At 34.7% G+C, this 22357-nt stretch overlaps 1 protein-coding gene across 5 annotated transcripts in view; it reads left to right on the forward strand.

Annotated features, from left to right (window-relative positions):
• Positions 1-22357, forward strand: part of LOC129004470 (probable Na(+)/H(+) antiporter nhx-9) — a 114673-nt gene that overhangs the window by 57461 nt on the left and 34855 nt on the right. For all 5 annotated transcript variants that reach the window (XM_054433068.1, XM_054433069.1, XM_054433070.1 and 2 more), the window contains exons 2-11: positions 12032-12295; positions 12596-12792; positions 13434-13690; positions 14285-14502; positions 16057-16259; positions 16648-16737; positions 17806-17876; positions 18436-18648; positions 20076-20208; positions 21617-21763. In XM_054433068.1, the coding sequence (XP_054289043.1) occupies positions 12032-12295; positions 12596-12792; positions 13434-13690; positions 14285-14502; positions 16057-16259; positions 16648-16737; positions 17806-17876; positions 18436-18648; positions 20076-20208; positions 21617-21763 (1793 nt within the window). The remainder of the gene's footprint in view (positions 1-12031; positions 12296-12595; positions 12793-13433; positions 13691-14284; positions 14503-16056; positions 16260-16647; positions 16738-17805; positions 17877-18435; positions 18649-20075; positions 20209-21616; positions 21764-22357) is intronic.

A 22357-nucleotide genomic window follows, 5' to 3' on the forward strand; every position in this document is an offset into this window, starting at 1 on the left:
GGGAAACCTATATTTATTTTCCAAAAACAAAACTCTGCGTTATGGAGGCCTAGGGAAGAGAACTAAGTAATATTGAAACTACGCCATGTCTATGAGTTTTCTCCTAAAGTAGCTGATCTTGTGCAAAACTGCAGTAAATATGGACTAGTAGTTTTTGAGTGATGCGAAGACAAAAAATTTTTATTGTACAGTAGTATTAAATAAAAATGCAAAATACTAAATTGTGCTATTTTAATGCATGCTTGTGCATAAGTGATAAGTAATATGTATTTAGATAAAAATATCATTTGATTTAGCTAGTATTCCTTAACAGCCTACCTTATTTTAACATTCCTTAGAGTAGTGATTCCAAAAAAACCTATACTTAAAATTAACCAAACAAAATTCACTGTACAACGTGGTGTATTATTTAAACTAGAGGTCGTCCAGTGGTCGAAAACTCGACCAATAATATGTAATGTAGAGACTTCTCTATTTTCACCCCACGCTGTAAATAAAACATGTGATTGTAATTTATTCAATTTTTTCCTGTTTATATTGTTTCGTTATTTCGTCACCAGTATGGCAACCCAGTATGGCCCATGTTAATTTTTTAAAATTTCAAATTAATTTTGTGTGTATATTTTTGACCCTATTTTAATTGATAAAGTTATTCTGCACATCTTCAGGAAAATACATTTCCAACAGTATGCGTAGATTTTCCTTGCAATGCACAAGAGCTGAGAAAAAAAATTTCAAAAAATATGCTTGCCTATTAATATATAGGATTCTGTAATTAATTTGAATCGATAATTCACCGAAGAAGTTAAATTTATTTTCTAATCAATTTTAGTTTATATACAGTCAAACATTCTGCTGAATGTTTGTGACTAGCCTTGAGCGAGTTGCTTTGTTAGTGACTGAGATAAATGGTTTCTTTAGCCAAGACCATTTGTAATGTCCAGTGTTCACGAACCATCGGGTCATGGGTACGATTCTGACGTAAAGAAAACATTTGACTCAGATAGAACCGTACACCTTTTCACTTGACTACCAAACGAATTAAATCATGCCAAAATGATGATTTATGTACAGTTTCTTAATTTAGCTCACCACAAAATTTTGTTATTGACAACAATCCACCATACAATTTTTATGATAAATTCCCATACAAAAGTGTTCATCAGCTGTGTTTCCCCTATCGATCTTGGTGCCTCGGGCAGATTGCCAACTAAGGGTTGGTAGTAAAACAACCCCCCAACCTCCCAACCTTCCCCAAACCAACCTAGACTTACACGTAACTTCGATAAACCTCTATAGCTTACATCCACCGTCATCCTATAAACTTTGTAAACAATATGCTAAAGCGAACTTTGTATTTACCTTAAGCCGTCTTTTGTTTTCCAATATTGGCGGGAACTTGTATTGGTGTTTGTGTAAAATAAATAACCTTTTAACGAAATCGATAAGTTTTTGAGGAATTGTTTAAGGAAGTCTCATTCAGCGTATTCTTTGTGTGAACCAGTGTGTTTCAGGCACTGTCTGATAAATGACTGAGCGGAGCGAAGCGAGTAATGCTTTTATACTACACTCCTGCTTTTTGTTTTACAAATACTCTGGAGCGGCTGAAACGATCTGCTCGAAATTTAGCACAGTCATAGTAATCAAGCATGGGAAGGTATAAATCTGAAATTGTACAAATCGGACCACACGGCTTTTCCCTAAGTGAATTTAAACTTTTATATATTTAACATGGGCCTTATGGGTTAATTGGTCGCCATAACATAATTTGCGAGATAACAGTGAAAAGGTATACAGCAGTCGCAACATGTTAGTCAACGAAACATCTAAAATAGCTCATTAAAAATACCGTACAGAGAAGAAGTGATGAACAATCGGATTAATATCATTGAGCATAATAGGTCGTAGGAATTAGGCTGATGCACCATTGAATTTTAATACTCCAAATAGCCATTCCATTTATGTGAACCAAATATAGGCCTACCATTGAGATTGGATTCTGGGATACTGAAAGTACCATTAATGCAGACTTTGAATAGGTACTGCAAATAGGAATTCCATTAATGTGTACCAAAGATACCATTGCCTTTGAATACTGCAAGTAGACATTCCATTGACGTGAAATAGACGTATCATTGACTTAGGATACTGCAAGTAGACAATTAAGCTTATTGTATGATCATGATTATTGTAAATATGCTAGCTCCGCTCAATATTGCAAGCAGACAACTGAATTGTACACCTAGTTATACTTATAATAAATGTTTTCATTACAATGAATACTAGAAGTCATCCAGTGGTCGAAAACTCGACCAAAATAATATGTAATGTACAGACTTCTCTATTTTCTCGTCACACTGTAAATCAAACATATGATTGGAATTTGTTTGGATTTTCCTTTTTAGATTTCTGTAAATATTTAAATGATTGATCCAATTTTTGGCAAGACTTGTTGATGAACAGGTGCTTGCTTCCTGACATTGTTTTGATATATGTTTTACTTATTGTTCTCATATTTGAACAGATTGTAAAATAAATTCTGATAAAAAAAAATTTTTGTTGTTATTTTGTCACCAACCCACAATAAAATAATTTTACCACCCCTAATATCTTTTTTAGGGCAACCCATAAGGCCCATATTATTTTTTTTTAATTTCAAACTCATTATTCGTGCTTATTTTTTAACCTATTTTAATTTATAAAGGGATTCTACACATCTACAGGAAAATATCATTCATTTGGTACCAACCACGTTTAATTCGGTCCAGTAGTATGGCCAGGCGAGATGTCATAAGTTTTGCAAAAGGTTTTTAATATACTGTATAAGATTTTTTAAATATTAAAAACATTTAAGAATCTTGGTTAATAATTTGAAGGTTCCTTTTCTAATTGGGGAAACCACTTTTTATAAGCTTCAATTCTAGTGAAGTATTCTGATTGTTCTACTAATTTCAAAGCCTATCGAATCACATTGTATAACTAATATCCTTTATCTTAAAAGTTAAAGTTAATTTTGGTCGATATGGTGGATAGATTTATCGATAGTTAATTTATTCGTTGATATAGTAAAAGCAATCCATTACCTTGTTTTGCACCAAGTATAAGAACTAAGTAGTAGGAGAAGAGGTTGAAGATGCTATTTTTGTATGACTCTGGTAGCTTTGTAACTTAGAGTGTTGTGTAAAAACAAATAAAACTGGAGAAGTGGTCAAAATGGTCACGACACAGTGGTCGCATTGCGACATGCATGCCGTTAACATGCAGACGTTTTGCTGGCTTACATTTAACTTGTCTACTACTTATGTCTAGTATGGAATGAAGTTGAACAAGTACAGCGATACAATTTTCAGTTTATGATTTGATGATTTTGGGCTATGAGAAAGGTTGAACTTGGTATAATAAGTTAGGTGGTACGGTAGCTGAGAAAAGACACGTTGGTTCAGTATGCATTTTAATTATGATTGACTATATATTCGCAGCTAACTATATCACTAGACGAAAAGTGTGTATACAGTTTTATGTATAAATAATCTTTCAAATTTTCTTCCATATTTTTTATAAATAAAAGGTGTTTACCTATTTGCCCTGTGTTTGTTACTTAATGATAAACACAAATTAATTACAATAAGAATATTTTAATACGCATTTTTATGAAACTTTTTCTTCCTCAAAATCAGGTTAAAAAGTAAAAAGGCAGATAGCTGGCCTAGACTCCAGATAATAACTAGGTGGCGTTCGCAGAGGCATCCACAAAATTGAGCGGAGTCATCAAGGGTTCATATTATATTGTTTTTGTAATACTGCAGTAAAAACAATCGTATGTAGCAGTAAAAGTATCTTTAGGGAGTAAAAATCGTTTTTAGCCTCTTATGAGTAAAAATCAGCTGTTGTCAACTCATTTGTAAATTGCTATTGTAAACGATTGCATGTATCGAAATATGTATCGATTCGTGTTTCGTAATAATTTTAACCTACAGGTTACAGTCTCTTCCCATAGCATTTTAGAATTGCGGATGAATTAATCCATTCCCACACTCAACACTGCTCACCTTTACTACTTCCTTCACCACCCCCTACGTCGTGGACCTGTTTTCCCCTCTTCCCATGGACTTTAAGTATTGCAGATACATTAATGTAATTGTCAAAGACAGTTCCCACACTCTGCACTGCAAGCCTTACTACTTCATGCGCCATTTCCAACGTCATAGACCTGTTTCCTTCCCTTCTCATAACATTTAAGTATTAGATGCATTTATCTAACTGCCGAAACGGTTCCCTCACTCTGCACTGCCAGCCTTTACTACTTCCTTCACTATACTTTGAACGTCGAGGGGCCTCAGATACATTAATCTAACTGCCACAGACGGTTCCTACCATATGCTCATACTTCACTATTTCCTAAGCCACTTCCTACATCGTGTACCTGTTTTCATCACTTTCCATAGCATTTTAGCATTTTAGATACGTTAATCTAATTGCCACAGACATTGACCACACTCCACACTACATTCTTCACCACTTCCTACGTCACGGACCTGTTTCCCTCCCATTCCGTAGCATTTTAGGATTGCAGATAACTTAATCTAATCATCATAAATAGTTCCCACACTCCGGACAGCTTGCCTTTACTACTTCCTTCACCACTTCCTACGTCACGGACCTGTTTCTCTCCATTTCCATAGCATTTTAGGATTGCAGATACCTTAATCTAATCGTCATAGACAGTTCCCACACTCCAGACAACTCTACTTTACTATTTCCTTCACCACTTCCTACGTCACGGACCTGTTTCTCTCCCTTTTTGTAGCATTTTAGGATTGCAGATAACTTAATCTAATCGTCATAAACAGTTCCCACATTTCGGACAGCTTGCCTTTACTACTTCCTTCACCACTTCCTACGTCACGGACCTGTTTCCCTCCCTTCCCTTGGCTTTATTGGATTGCAGATACCTTAATCTAATCGTCCTAAACAGTTCCTACACTCCGGACAGCTCGCTTTTACTACTTCCTTCACCACTTCCTACGTCACGGACCTGTTTCCCTCCCTTTCCGTAGCATTTTAGGATTGCAGATAACTTAATCTAATCATCATAAACAGTTCCCACACTCCGGACAGCTCGCCTTTAACTGTTTCATTCCCTTTCCATAGCAATTTGGGATTGAATATACCTTAATCTAATCGTCATAAACAAATCCCATACCCCGGACAACTCGCCTTTACTACTTCCTTCACGACTTCCCACGTCACGGACCAGTTTACCTCCCTTCCCTTAGCATTATTGGATTGAAAATACCTTAATCTAATGGTCACAAACAGATCCCATACCCCGGACAGCTCGCCTTTACTACTTCCTTCACCACTTCCTACGTCCCGGACCAGTTTACCTCTCTTCCCTTAGCATTATTGGATTGAAAATACCTTAATCTATTGGTCATAAACAGTTCCCAATCTCTGGACAGCTCGCATTTACTACTTCCTTTACCACTTCCTACGTCACGGACCTGTTTACCTCCCTTCCCTTAGCATTATTGGATTGAAAATACCTTAATCTATTGATCCCACACTCCGGACGACTTGCCTTTACTACTTCCTTCACCACTTCCTACGTCACGGACCTCAAGCTAGTGACGTCATTTGATTATATTTATGATCCATACCGTTTCTTTCTAATATCTGTGGATTAATGCTATCAGCTATTTCTTTATCTACTGCATTCAAAAGTCAACAGCTGATCATATGTTTTTGTTTATGTGTCAAACTGTCAAATACTGCTTCCATAAGGATTACATTGAAACTTTGAGACCCAGTGGGGCGGATTCCTGAGAGATTTTTTTAACGCCATATAGATGTTGGCACTCACCGATATGGTCTTTATCACCATGCAAAATTTGAAAACGATTGATTCAGCCGTCTAGGAGGAGTTTGCGTATTACGAAATGCATAAGAGTCGACGTATAAGAGCTTCGCTCGCTCCGCTCAATAATTTTACCCCAAGGGATAAAAAGAACTTCTTTAGCATAAAATGCATATAAATGAACAATGCAGTTTCGTGTAACAATAACTTCGTGTAGTTAAACGGTTGCTAGTAAAAATTAACTGTTTCCCATGATATAATATTCATTTCTTGCAGATTTCCAAGCTTTTCGAGCACGTCATTTTCGTGTTTATTTCTTACCTATGAACATGATTTGTAAATCTATGTATGAAATATTCAAAACCATTCCAGAGGTATTTTGGAAAAAAATTACTCTAATTTGGTCAGCTGGTTGGTAACAATACAAAATAGTGAATATAAAAGTATCATATACTAAACATAAATGTTCACGAATTAATACAAAGTAACGTTATGTTTTCTATGAATCCCCATAATCTGACCAAAGTCCTGATCGATTTTAAGATCTCGTTCAAAACCTAAGTTTTTCAACACTACATCAACAAAGAACACCAAGAGATGGTGTGATGGTACTTGATGTGATTACTCAGGTCGCTAGAGGCGAGAGAGAAGTAATCACCAAACACTGAAGTTTCACTGCAGTCACAAAACACAACCGAATTTCACTACTCTTTCAAAACTGGACCCAGCTATCCTTGATCAGTGGGCTTTTGATATATAACGAAACACCCATGCACAAATTGCGAATTTTTATAGGGTTTGAAACTCGTTTTGCCGTAAATTGAATTACTCTTTCACTTTGTTATATTTGTTGTAGAGAGTTGATTAAAACTACAAATTGTTATTAAATTTTCTGCTTTTAGATCTATAACAAGAAGAGTGATTTACCTACCTCAATCAGGTTGCAGTTATAAAAAGTAGCCTATTTTAGAATCAATTTTCGTAAACTGCTTTGCCTCTTTTTACAATCTGACCGTGGTTAAAATTCTACTGAAAGACCAGCTGTTCCCATTAAAATCGTTATAGAGAAAGTTGGTCACTGAATCTTTGAAAGCAAATCCTGAAAAAAATCGAACGCTAAGGGGGGCGAAGTTGTAAAGAAAACAACTGTTAACAGAGTGATGAAAAAACTGTTGTTTTCTTTAGAACTTCGCCCCCCTTAGCGTTAGATTTTTTTTTCATAAGCTTCACAATGAAACATCAGACGTAATAATCGGTTGAGTAGGAGGGCTGAAAAAGGTGTGTAACAAGGAAACCCAAGGAAACTCGTACTGTATAAAGTATAGATTGTGACCAGAAACAGCTGACATTAGTCAATGACAAAGCTACACAGGTGAACTATTCCATTCTACACTCACCCTGCAACTTCATCCATATACGTCTACGATAGCTGTTTTATGGACGTGATTCAATGACGTTAAGTTGAAAACAACGTTGGTATAAGAGAACATAGTTTCCGTGCTCATGGTATATTATTTAATTTTATTAATTGTAATTCTTTATCAACATGTGTGAATATAAATTGTTCAACTTAGTTTCCTTTGTAAAGTAATTCAGTGTTTTTACAATCATAAACGTAATATCAAAACTATAAAGCAGTATAAACAGAATAGCTTGTCCTCTCAAAACAATGTAGCTGATTTAATCTAATTTCATAGTTGAACACCGCTCAACTATACCGCTCAACCTACTTATTTCAATATTGGCCAGTGAACACAGTAGCACTGAGAAAATTAAATTTGCAAGCAATGTTTTTCAGTCTAGTTTGTTTAATGTTGCCAGTGTCCTGTACAAAATTTAATAAAACAGCACTCCCCTTCTTAGTTCTACTTTTTAATTGGTGTTATTCTCCCGCATAGGAATGGGAAGGGTATTATTGTAGTCAGCTGATCTAGTTGGGGGAGGTAATCAGCTGTTGGTAATGGTAGGGGGAGGTAGGAGGGATTGCTGCAATGCTAGCGACCTTGAAATATTGACTTCCACCCCAAAACCTTCCCCTCAAAAGCCCCAACCTATACACATGCTAATCAATCACTGTGTTTTTGTCTGGATATTCTTTATAACCAATATGTAACTTTGTTTTATTTTTCATGCATCTAATAAATCGTTGTAATTTTATGTTATAATGATTCCAATATACCTAACTGTGATATAAATCCAATTACACTGATGTAATATTATTTTTACTAAAATAATTTGGTGCTTAGTTTTTTTTTTTTCTGACTGATTTAATTTCTGCTCGGCTTGTACAAAAACAATCTATATTGATTAATTTATTTTAATACTAACTAAAATGTTTTAACTTGATTTAATCAAAGGAATCTTTATTGTGTTTTATTTTTGGTTACACTAAAATGGTTACACTAACAATTAAGTTCAAGGTACAAAGACCTTGTTTGGGGTAAAATAATAAGACTCAAGAGGATCTCTTCATTACATTTACATATAATCACAAAATAAAGAGTATACCCTTTATTCTGTAATAATTGATTACAAATTAATGTAATGCTTCAATTTAAATAAACATCGATCTCATTAAAATGTATACATTACAACAAAATATCTATATCAATATCAATATCAATTGCGTGAACAATCCAAAACCAAGGTAATTCCTATTGGCATTAATAGTAATTTATTCGAATTGTACTTGACAATAAAAAACAAAAAGTAATTTAATAATTTCAATGAAAGAAGTTCTCTTAGAATTGATTTTAATCTAGCAATCAATTACCACTACTTTAATTTAAAAGCAAACAACGAGCATCTCATATTACACTATCATTTTATGTAGAATTACTCTTCCAATTTATATTTTTCAACCTATCTAAGCTACACTGATCATCGCGCAAATAAACTATGCAAAGTTAAGAATTGTATTGAAAAAGTTTATAAAGGTAAGGTATATTGTTGTGTCGATTGTTAATAAAAGTTTCTTAGAATCTGTACTATTTTACTAAGAATTAATTGGATGCACTGTTTTATGTCATAACTCAAACTCAACTAACTTTATTTACCTTTTTACAAACATAGAATAACAAATAAACATATGATTATAATTAATAGAAATTAACAGGTGTTATGAAATAAACTGTTCTCACAACATCCTCCCTTTTAAGTTTGAAAGTTCTTCAACCAGCTTATTGGTTTGTGTATATTTCTCTTTGGAAGGTTGTATGGTTCTGTTTGATGTGCATTCTCAGACAAATGTTGTTCACTGTTTTCCTCTCTTAAATAAGGGGCAAGTTTGAGGTGGAATCGATTTCTTCTCACATTCCTCTTATCAGTTTCAACAATATATGAACGAGGGCTGTCCAGGATTTTCACAATTTTGCCATGTCTTCTAAGGTCCACAATCCAAACTGGGTCTCCTATATGAAGAGGATTGAGAGTTTGCACTTTGTGCCTTCTATCATAGTTGTGTTTATACTTCTCACGATATGTTTCTTCTCTCCCCTTAAGATCCTTTAGATCTGGTTTTCCACAAAGCAAATGTCCTGTCTGAGGCAATGTGCTCCGTAATCGCCTGTTCATGAGAAGCTGAGAGGGACTGTACCCATTCCAGAGGGGTGTCGTTCGATAGGCTAGAAGTGCTAAATAAGGGTCTTCCACATTTTTCTTTAGAATCATTTTGGCGATTTTCACTGCGGCTTCGGCCTCTCCATTGCTTTGGGAAAATTTTGGGCTACTTGTTATATGCTTAAAGCCATAAACTTTGGAAAATGTCTTGAAATCTGAATGTTCAAGGACTTGAAATTGAGACCCACAGTCAGACCTAACTTCTTCTGGAATGCCATGTCGACAGAAAAAGGCTTTGCATCTCATTATTACTTCTCGTGATGTTAATGACTCTAATTCAGCTATTTCAAAATATCTGGAGTAATAATCTGTCACAGTCAAAAACCAAACGCCTTCAAGTTTGAATAAATCCATTGCAAGTGTTTTCCATGGTCTGTCAGGGAATGGTGTGGGAAGCAAAATGGACTGCCCAAAAAACGTAAAAGAACTTCAAATGGTTTTGTCGTCCATTGATATAAACGACTGCATAGTTGCTAAAGTATTGGAGGAACAAAATAAAGATCCGACTTTATGTGAACTGAAAAAAATAATCATCCAAGGTTGGCCTTCTAAGACATCATTACGAGATGGCCTAAAACCATATAATTCAGTTAAGGATGAGCTAAGTGTTGATAATGAGATGATACTACGAGGTTCAAGACTTGTAATCCCACCGCTGCCACCATGTACTATTTTACTAAGAATTAATTGGATGCACTGTTTTATGTCATAACTCAAACTCAACTAACTTTATTTACCTTTTTACAAACATAGAATAACAAATAAACATATGATTATAATTAATAGAAATTAACAGGTGTTATGAAATAAACTGTTCTCACAACAGAATCTCGCTAAGCTATACAGTATAAGAAATCCTGATGATCCAACCATCCTGACCAGCCTGAGAGTCAGTATTTGGTTGGAAAGAAAACAAATTGAAACTATCCCTTGCAGTAATTTTAAATCAAAACTATTTAATATTTAATGCAAATAAGCCAGTAACTGTACTACCGGCATAGCATTTCATTCAGATAAATTTTTTATGTAAATTATTTTAGACAGACAAAATTACGAACACATAATATCATGTTTCTCACAAATATAGCTTTTAGTGGAATGAAAAGTGCAAACAAATTATGAGGGGATGAAGCGGAACAAACATGTTATACAACCCTTGTTACATAATTGTAGCATCTGAATAAGAGATATTCACCTTACATAAATGTCACAGTTGGCTTATATAAGTGAGGTAGTTATGAAGAGTGCTAAAAGTAATTCATTTGACAGTTGAAAAAATTGGGGAAAAATCTTTCAAAGGTTTATCCTAGTTTTAAATAAATTATGTTAGTCTTACCTCAGAGTAATCTTATCTTGTTGGGAATTCTTAATTCAATTTTGAATACCTGTGTAATAGTTATAGTGCTTGACTGATGATTAAAAGGTCTTTGGTTTGATCCTGAGAAAAGTTAGCAGCTTCTTAAGGGAAAATAATAAACACGGATGGTGGATACACTGTAAATATCACTGTCAATAATATTAAAAGAGAATGACCTGTATAGACAGTATTGATGGTGGATTTTAAGAAATAGTAATCAAATACAATAGTATTACCTTTTGTCCTTTTGTCTCAATATTACTGTCAATACTAACATATATTGACAGTAATATTGATAGTGTGAGGGCCCCTGGTTTAAAGCTGATCATATAGTTTTGTTCTTTACCATTGATTTATGTCCTGTCTAATGGAACAGCTGATTTCAGTTGCATAGAAGGTTATCTTCAACATTACACAAATCATCCCACTCCATTATACAATCACTTTGCTTTCATATCCAGCTTAAAATAAGTACACAAAATGCATCACTGTCTTTAGTGGAGTGATTATATGTACACAAGAAATCTCCCTTATACCACACCCATCTCAAAATCGTGTTGGTGATATTAAGTTATGGTAAATAAAAACATTTTGTGTGCCTACTTTTGAAGCTGAATATTGATGAAGGTTGATGTCAGCAACTCTTTCTTTGCTCAGCTGAGAAACGTCAGCTGTTTCTGTGTCAGGATCATATAAACAAAGGCCAATGATCATGAAGAGCTGAGTCGTTTTGTCATAAAGCTACTGAATTTGCTTAGGATCTAGTTGGCACTTGCTGATTGTTATGCAGCACTATAACCTCAGTTATAATTAACAGTCCATTAACAGTCATGTGTCATCAACAGCCATGTTTGCAAAAATTAAAATCTACCGTAGTTTTTCAAAAGAAATTCAATATTATGCATTACAAAAATGGCTCTACAAAATCAGATAACAGTTTTACACTTAGTACAAATTATTTGGTTAGTACAACGCTAACCAATAGGGTTCGTATTTTAAGAGCAATATGATTATTGAGTGGATGAGATGAATGAGATTTCCGCTTTGACACTAACTAAGATCAGTTGATTTGTATAGCTGAGACCATTCATTAAAAGCCCAACACTCAAGGACAGCTGAATCCAGTTTTCAACCATCGAAATGCTTCTGACCTGCTTTGTCATTTTTATCAAAATCTTAAGGTCTTTTTAATGTTGCAGGGTTCCACATGGCCCCGGGATTGAACCAGATCTTCCCCGAGTCGTGTCTGCTGATCGTGGTTGGTGTGGTGATCGGACTGCTGCTCTATGGTGCCTCGAGTGTTCACATCTCTCCTCTAACACCCGACACATTCTTCCTCTACATGCTACCACCCATCATCCTGGACGCCGGCTACTTTATGCCCAACAGACTCTTCTTCGACCACATCGGCACCATCCTCGTCTTCGCTGTCATCGGAACTGTCTTCAACACCTTGACAATAGGTGAGTCGGGAATTGGCTCTAGCATTCACTTTGTTTAGTGCAAGTAGACTTCTAGTTCTATCCCTAGTGTAAAGTTTTAGTATTGTTTCGGCGTTAAAAGTCTGTAAAATTAGTGTGCTTGTGTTGACTATATGCTGCTCTTTTACTTTACATAGATTTTACGATTTTTTCTTTACTATCTGGTTGTAAAACTAAAGATGTACCCCAACCCCCTCACAAAAAACAACTATGTTACCAAAATTTCTCTGTGTACTTTGTAATAATCAGCAGTCTTTTTATTCACTGACACTATTTGACCAGGAGTTTCCCTCTGGTTGGTGGGTCAGACGGGTATCTACGGTTTCCCAACTCCACTCCTAGAGATGCTACTGTTCTCTGCGCTCATCTCCGCTGTGGACCCCGTCGCAGTTCTGGCTGTGTTTGAAGAGATCCATGTCAACGAGATCTTGTACATCGTAGTATTCGGAGAGTCTCTGCTCAATGATGCAGTCACTGTTGTAAGTTGATTGTTGGTTGGATTTGAGATTTTTTCATCCAGATACTCTAAACTATACATCTCATTTATTTAAGTACTTCTTAATTGTTATTAAATGATAAGTTTAATGAAATGGTGTTGAAGTTCAGAAGGGGAATTGTTATTGTAAGAAGTAATGAATTATTAACCAGCTTGATTTTTTTTCTGTTGGAGCATGCTCTATTAAAAGCATGCTCTGTAAATAGAGTTTGGAATTAGTCTCAAAGTTAACAATTGCTATTACTGTAGTACTGCATACTGTTTATTTTTTATGTTTTTCTATGCCGTTGGAGTTTGTTGGCGTTTTTTAAAAGAGTACTAAATTTGTTTCAATTGTGATAGGAAAAGGTCCACTAGTTTAATTAGGTTGCACGTTCAAAAGTGGTCCAACATAAATTAACCTAACTTGGTTATTAAAGAGAACAGGTTCAGATGTAACATCCAACATGTTGGTGTGGCGTTCTGTTATTCAGCAGGAGAACTACAGCTACAGCATAGAATGGACTATGTTCCATTTTTTGTGCACGTAAAGGTGTAAGAGATATAAACATAGCACAACATTTTGAGGTTTAGTTGTTAGACACATTTCAAAAACGTTCCATCCCACACCCATGATGTTCACAGGTACTGTACCACATGTTTGAGGCGTATACAGAGATGGGACCATCCAACATCCAGGCCCGTGATGTTGCCTCTGGCGTTGCCTCGTTTTTCGTGGTGGCGGTGGGTGGTACCGTCATCGGTGTTGTGTGGGGTTTCCTGACCGCGTTTGTCACCAGATTCACCAACCAAGTCAGAGTCATCGAGCCCATCTTCATCTTCGTCATGGCTTACCTCGCCTACCTCAATGCTGAAATTTTCCACATGTCCGGCATATTGGCGTGAGTTGGATAAACAGAGACACTTTGGGGTACAAATTTGGTTTCCTTCCCACCACATATCTTATATCCTGACATGTGTTCCTATAGATCAACCATTGGGAGTTTTTGAAATCACAACATATACATGCACATTATACCTACTGTGATTTGTACAAAAGTAAAGTTTCCATGCTCAGCCTTGTTTTAGGAATTATTTTGCCGTTTTCTTTTCTGTTAATGAGTATGTTTTAAAATTTGGGAGTGCTTTCATTACAAACAAAACTCTACACACTGTAAGGATGTAGGGTAGACAAACAAGACTACTTTGAACCGTTTGAATTCTTATCAATTATCAATCATTGAGATAGGAACACCACCTAGGTGAGTATTTCAACCCAAATATAAGTGTAGAATGGTATGAGATTATCTCTGTAGCTTTGATATTGACTAAGATCAGCTTTTTCATCAGTCAGGATCATTTATTCAAAGCCCAATGATCAGAAACAATAGTTGATGGAGGCAAGTTATTTTTAGAATGCAAAAAGCTTTCTGACTCTTCATGCTATTCAAATCCTTGCATTATAATTTCATACTAACATTTCCAATGTTCCCCAGAATCACTTTCTGCGGGATCACTATGAAGAACTACGTAGAGGCCAACATCTCTCACAAGTCCCACACCACTGTCAAGTACGCCATGAAGATGTTGAGTTCTTCTTCGGAGACAATTATCTTCATGTTCCTCGGAGTCGCCACCGTCAGTGACAAACATACTTGGAACACATGGTTTGTCATTCTCACCATCACCTTCTGCTCTTTCTACAGAGCTGTGGGTGAGTCTACATAGTAACCAAGTCAAAGATTGTGGGAGTGTCTAAAATTCTCTTTTCCTTTTTATTATTCTTATTGAGATAGTTGATGGGGCATAACAGATTTTATAGCTTAAAGTGCAACCTATTAGTTTGACTTGGTTTAAAACACCAAGTATTCAACTATAACAGATTACTTACCTTGTCGTCCACAATTCCTCAGTCGAACTTCTGTTGACTAGTTTCGACTACTAAGTAGTCATTTTCAAAACGGAATGTTAAAATATTTCACTCATCGAATGTCGTCAAATCTTCTTAAATACATTGAACACAAACACAACACGAACACGGTAGACGTAACATAGCTGGCCGGCCAGCACACGTCACTGAACTGGTCGACGATGACTGTTTACCTCACTCCATTCCGTTTATCAACTGTGCCTGCAGGACTAATGTTGCTAATATAATTGCTACCAAAGTAATCTAAAACTGTGTTGAATAATTTATTTGAGCCATAATTAAGTTTTTCATTAAGCGTCAATGTGTTCTACCATGTTCGTGTTGTGTTTGTGTTCAATGTATTTAAGAAGATTTGACAACATTCAATGAATGAAATATTTTAACATTCCGTTTTGAAAATGACTACTTAGTAGTCAAAACTAGTCAACAGATGTTTGACTGAGGTGAGGAATTTTGGATGTCAAGGTACGTAACCTGTTATAATTTATTACCAATTCTGGAAGGCTTCAACATGAATAAACCCAAGTATTCATCAGAAATCTGTGACTTACATCAGCATAATCTGTCAGTCCGTCAACTACATCCATTTTGATTTTTAAATGGGTGATAAACTTTAATGAGGATGGTATGTCTGGTTCTACCAAATACTCAATGGTCAAATGAGTGAGATGATAGCCTCGTTGCTGAATATAAGATCAGCTGGTTATCAGCTGATAACCCTTATCATTTTTAAGGCTCAATGATAAATGACATCTGAGACAGTACAGTTTCAAACCGTGGAAATCCAAATTATTTTTCTGAGGTTTGAAAATATTATACCAGTAAGCTATAAAGTTATTCTTACTTCTACAGCCGTTGGTAGTTTAGGGTTAATTGTCACCTTCCAATTGCTTGCCATCTTACTTTTAACTTGCGTAACTTATAATTTTTTAAAATGTATTTCTCATTTCTTTTTTATTTCAGTCACTATACCAACATACAATTACTGCAATATGATCGATGCCCATATACAGTCTGAAAATACTAATAGCACCAATTTAATGCCAATAAGTTGCTGAAATTTCAATTAACCATATTCTCAAATGGCGAAGCCCTACTCACTACGCAATCAATAATTTGGTTGAGGTTAAAAAAAATTTATTTTGAAATTTTGATGTTTTTCCACTTCTATCTGATGTAGACACTTTTTATCCAAATAACTTGTTTACAAGTTTTATGAACATGTTTTGGCGTATATATATATGCTTGTGACCTACAGATTGAGTTGCCTATATATACGGCCAATGCTCGGGAAGGGAAAGCTATTGTAATCTACAAATATTTACGTCTACGTTTCAGGTGTGATGATTCTGACAGCCCTCGTCAACAGGTTCCGTCTCTACAAGCTAAACAAGGTAGACAAGTTCGTCATGTCGTACGGTGGTTTACGAGGTGCCGTTGCATTTGCCCTTGTCCTGCTCATTAGCCCGGACCATGTCAAGCTACAGCCAATGTTGGTAACTACCACCATCGCCGTCATATACTTCACCGTCTTCTTCCAGGTACCTATCACTTATCTTTAAATCATATTGAGACATTTTAACCCAAAGATTTATGGTAGATGGATGTGGTATGAGTAGCATGATTTGGGTGGCTTTGTTTTGCTCTTAAGCTAGGACCATATTTGGAAAGCCAGATTTTTGGCAAGAGAGGACAACAGCAGCTGGCGCTTTTTCAATAGAAATCAAACACAAAATGCAATTTTTACATGGCAGGAACATAAATTTTCCTTCACATAGTTTTCGGCTACTACGACGAGAAGATATAGTTTTTTTTGTCTTATTCTAGTTTACGTTCAATACACTTAATATCACCACAATCCCAATTCCTAGAGGTACAAATTTATACTTTGTTCACTATCACATTATGTATAAGTTTCTGTATTTACAGGGAATCACCATAAAGCCACTTGTAAGGATATTGAACGTAAAGAGAGCGGAGAAAAGAAAACCCACAATGAACGAAAGGATCCATGAAAGGGTGAGTGTTAACTTTGGACGAAAATTGTGGATTGCAATGTGGATAGTTCTGCATCATTATTATGGTTTGAATTACTTCAATATACTTAAACTTAAATTTGATTTGCAATAAGTTTGTGTTTAAATCTGTTGTAATTTGAAAGAAATTCGAAATTGAGAAACCCCCATGATATTTCAATATAAAACCACGATCACTTTCTAAACAAGCTGTTCTTTTTAGATAAAGTGCATGTTCTGAGATCTAATTATAAGGATATAATTTTTTCCAAGAATGCACAAATTAGTCTGAATAAAAGATAATTAATAAATCTGAAAAGATTACAATACAGAATACAACCTACTTGTATCTTCAGGCTATCAAGAAACTTAACACATTCGCTGCAGCCTATTGCTATAGCAGCTAGTAGCGCGGCACTAGCATTGCACTGCACGCGGCTTACTGCTAAATCAGTAGTGTGCTCACCTGCCAAATATTGCGTCTGTCTGAGCCCAGCACTCGACCGGGGACACTGTTATTGTTGGCAGGCTGTAGCTTAGAATACGGGCTTTATTTGGTGTAGGTTGGTACTAAACATTCCCGTAAAATCCCGTCTGGCAATGCTTTTGTCCCAGTTTTGGTGATTTTCTCTATTCGAGCCATATAACAAAGACACCGTTTATTTATCCAGGCAGTGTTGCTACCTTTGGGTGTTTCAGTGAACTACGTCCACTTTCGGGGTAACCCAGAACAATCACCACTGCTCTTTTGTGATTCGTGTTACTGAGATATATGAATGCCAATAGCAATCGCTGATTCATTAGCGTGCGGCGAGGCCTGTTTAAAGGTTTTCAGCAGCGAACGTGTTAAAAAATGCTTAGTATTGGTAGACTACATTGAAGTGTCCAAATTTCCAAAAATACTGTTCGAGAAGTATTACTTTTATAAATATTTAATTTTACAATGTCATAAAGATTTACCAAATTATGCCACTAAAAATTACATCATAAAAGTGAAGTACTTGCTCTATTCATATCACTTTATGTAATTTTAAAGTTATAAAAATCATAATTTAAAAACATTGATTTTCAGATTATGGACCACACTATGGCAGGAATAGAGGACATTCTAGGTCATCATGGCAATCACCACTTGAGGGACAGGTAATAGTATTTTCCTTTTTACAAATATGAGGATAGGTAGCAGATTGTTTAGTATTTACGCCTACCCATTTATATTAGAGAAGTAAAAACTGCTTACCTGGCTCAAATCCGTGATAGCAAAAAAGGTTACATAAAACAGGTTTTTTTATTCTATGTAAGTTTGGAGAGAAATAAAATCATAGTTGAATTAACAATGATAATTTTTTAAACTATAACAAAAATGTTTATTATACACTAGATTTTGTTAATTCCTTTCTATTTTATTATTATTATTTTTCAATTAGGTAATAACACTAAGACATTTTCTAAATCAATTTCATTCTAATAAATCTAGAGTATCTTGAATGATTTTATTAGTTATTTTTAGCTTCATTTTGGGTATTAAAACCATGAGCTCATGAACATTATTCTATAATTCTATAAATAAAATTAAACAATTAATTAATCAAATTAGATCCACAGACATAAACTGTTCACCACAAACCCTTTTTATAAGCCACAGGTACTTTAATCATGCTCTATTTCTTGGAAACTGACTCTGAATTTATAAATTTTCCAGATTTAAAAGGTTTGACAACAAGTTTATCCGGCCGTACTTGCTGAGAAATCACCAAGGCGCTGAACCAAAGATACTCGAGACTTACTCCAAGTTGGCAATGAAAGATGCGATGGAGTACATGAGGAGGAACGCTTCAACAATCGGCAATATTTCTGGGACTGAGTCCATGTCTGCGATATTCAGGAACTACACTGCAGGAAATCTGAATGGCAGGTAATTATCGTAGAGATTATTTTCAAGTAGTTTCTATAATAATATCTCACCATTTAATGGCTTTCACCTTTGTTATCTGCCTGACAGCTGATATAGAATAGAGCCTTGACAATTGAACCTAGTTAACATTTATACACCCTTAGGATATGATTATTGGTAGGAAAAAATAATACCTTAATCACTGATTGATCAACATTAAAGTATTAATGGCATGCAGCTTCACCATAAGGAGTAGACTTTTTAAACAAGAGTTTTACTGATTTTGGTTGTGGAAAATCAAGAGAAGAATGGTCTCAGTCAAGTAAATTGGTGCTGAAACTCAGATAATAAGTCTTGCATTTGAAAGATTCTCATCAATAACCATTGTCAGAAGGGTTTGCTTGAGTCAACAATTGTTAACCCTGATGAAGCAGCACTAACTTGGATTAGAGAGTGAAATTTGCTAGAGAAAAATCAACGAAGTATATTTGGCCACAGATAGCTATTTAAAATGTATTACTTTTGGTCTATACTTGAAATTACAGCAGAGCCTCGATAACAAGTAGCCCTTGATATCAAGTGGCCCTTGATAACAAGTGACCTTTGATAACACGTGTCATTTTCAAATACCCCAATTTTATACAGTTGAACCTCGTTTGTACGAACCTCAATAAAACAAATTCCTCGATAAGACGAATTTTTTTTTTTATCCCCTTGACACTTTCATATAGGTCAATGCTAAAAACACCTCTATACAACGTAGTAATTAAGTTAAAAACCTCCATAAGACGAATTTGTTTGTGACATGGGCTAGGACTGATTAACCTCTATACAACGAATATTGTTAGGACAAAACCTCTACAAGACGAATGTGACCTCTATAAGACGAATTTATCATAATCTTAACCTCTTTTCAAAACAAACAGAAGCTTGTCTCAACATGAAACCCTCACCCATCCCTCCTCCTTCCTCAGTCATTGTTTGGAGAAACCTTGGAGCGAGGAGAAACCTCTATAAGAAGAATAACAGCAGCATTAAACCTCGATAAAACAACCCTCTTTATTAAGAATACCTCTATTGTACGAATTTTTCCCGTACCCCTTGAAATTTGTCTTATAGAGGTTCAACTGTATTATCCTTAATTACATGCAATTGCAAACCTCATTAAGAAGTCAACCTTGGTAACAAATGTTATTTGATAATGATAACCGTCGTTAAAGACTTGATACTGAAGTTCTACTTTATGAAATAGTTGGAGATGAATGAGTTTCTAAAAACATGTGAACATTATAGTGGCATAAAATGGTAAATGACCCAACAAATTTTTATTTTGGCGAGTATCGGTTAAATTTTGCTTACTTCTATTGTCAATGTATTTTAACTCAACAATAGTTTAAAAGGGTTTCAGAACTTATTTAGAGAAATCAAAATGTTTTTCTCTGTTACAGCTTTTCACAGTTAGATACAAGTACGTGGAATATAGACTTGCAAGAATTAGAGTACAATCCAAGCAAAAAAGACTTGACGGATGCAAAAATCCATCATCTGTTAGCAGAGGAACTGTGTCAGCCGTGCAGAAGGGTGAGTGTTACCAACCTATTTGATCAGCAACTCAAAATATCCCTGCTTACAATATTTGTTTTTTACTTAAATTAAAGTTTTAAAATATTATAGTTCAGAAAAACTTGAAACAAAATCAGGTGTCCCACAAGGTTCTGTACTAGGTCCAATTTTATTCATAATATACATAAATGATGTGACATATTCAAGAAAATTATCTGAAGTAATATTATTTGCTGATGACACGACCTTATTGACATCCAGCCAATATAGAGAAGAATTGGAAATTAAATGTTATGAAGAAGCAAATGAACTAGCACAATGCTTCATGGAAAACCATTTAGAAATTAATGTAAATAAAACAAAATTTATGGAATTTTCAATCAGAGATAAAATTAAAAAAGATTTCAACTTAAATATTTTAATTGATGAACAACATATAGATGAAGTAAAAACAATCAAATTCCTAGGACTAATTATAGACCAAAATTTAAATTTCAACTCGCATATTGAACACTTATGTAAAAAACTTTCCCAAATTATTTTTATACTAAGAAGAGTGTCTATGTTCTGTAGTGAAGACGCATTACTCGCTGTATATCATTCGCTAATTATTTCCAATATTAGATATGCAATACCTATATGGGGTTCAACTTCATCAAAAACCAAACAAATATTTAAATTGCAAAAGTCTGCATTAAGAATTATTTTCAAATTAAAACCACGCCAATCCTGTAAAAAATTATTTAAAAATTACCAATTTATGACCTTTTACTCAATTTATATTTATGAAACATTACTATTTTTAAAGAACAATTTTGAGAATTTCTTGAAAAATGATGAATTATGTGAGAAGAATTATGATTTGAGAAAATTACAAACATTTTCTTCTACTTTCCACCAAACAAAATTTTATGAAAAACATGTTTATTACAACGGAAGAAAATTATTCAATAAATTACCAACTATTATTCAAAACCTAAAATTAAAAGAATACAAAAGAAAATTAAAACAAATCCTTACTGAAAATCCAATTTACTCTATTGAAGACTTCAACAAAAAATGCATAAAAATTTAAAGAGTTTTATTTAATACCATACCTAATTGTACTGTCGATACAATCTATATTGTCAAGACAATAAAGTATTTATTTATAAAGTTTTTCTAAGAAAGTGATTGTAATTATTGAGTTATTGACATATATTTTTCAGTTTCAATATGAGCTATAAGTTAAATAAATCACAAATTTTGAATTCAAATTATTCTACTAGGTGACATTTGTTGTTGATATTAAACTCTCTATACAGATTTATTTGGATACAGAGGAGGACAATGCAAGTCTTCAAATTTACCCTGGATAGGTCATGAATTTTTCAAAAATGTGTAAAAACATAGTGTGTATGAATTACGCTAAGTGTGTTTTTTACAGCATCGAAGGCTATCTTATAGCAGACATGCAGTTGATGATAGAGATCTGACAACACAAATATTCCCTCATAGAATGCACTACAACATGAGAAGGATGGTCGGGGATCAGAAAAAACATCACCACAGAAGAAGCAAGAGACTTAGCAAGGTGAGTTGGGTCTTTTAGTCAGTCAAAATCATTACCCTAAATTTAGCTAAAAAGGTAAAAGTTATAAGAAACAAAGAGGGCTGCCCTTTGATTAAGGTCTCCATTGAGCTTATCAGTAAAGGCAAAAAAAAAATTGTAAAAATCTGAAACCAATGCCATGTTCTTTACTTTCTTTACCAGATCCCTAACCGGTTCCCACCTCTATGCAACAGTTAGCCTTGTCATAGTACCGTAGTTGAAAAATTTGAGGTTCATGTTGAAGACTTCCAGAATTGGTAATCAATTATAACAGGTTACTTACCTTGAAGTCCACAATTCCTCAGTCGAACTTTCGTTGACTAGTTTCAACTACTAATTATAGTCTTTCAAAACGGAACGTTAAATTTAATTCATTGAAAGTTGTAATTTTTTTTAAATACACTAAACACACATAACACGGTAGACATTTAACATAGTTGGCTGGCCGGCATACGAGTGACTTGTGTATGTAGAAAAGTGCTTAAACTTTGAAAATATGGCTTAAGGAGTCTGCAGAATGTTGTGCACATGTGCAAAAGGCAGGTAGTGGATGTTCTAGTTTCCATGGGAAACAAT

The sequence above is a fragment of the Macrosteles quadrilineatus genome, unplaced genomic scaffold (genome assembly GCF_028750875.1).
Source record: "Macrosteles quadrilineatus isolate MER2022 unplaced genomic scaffold, UCM_ALF_1.0 Scaffold_9__3_contigs__length_116548681, whole genome shotgun sequence".
Classification (NCBI taxonomy): domain Eukaryota; kingdom Metazoa; phylum Arthropoda; class Insecta; order Hemiptera; family Cicadellidae; genus Macrosteles; species Macrosteles quadrilineatus.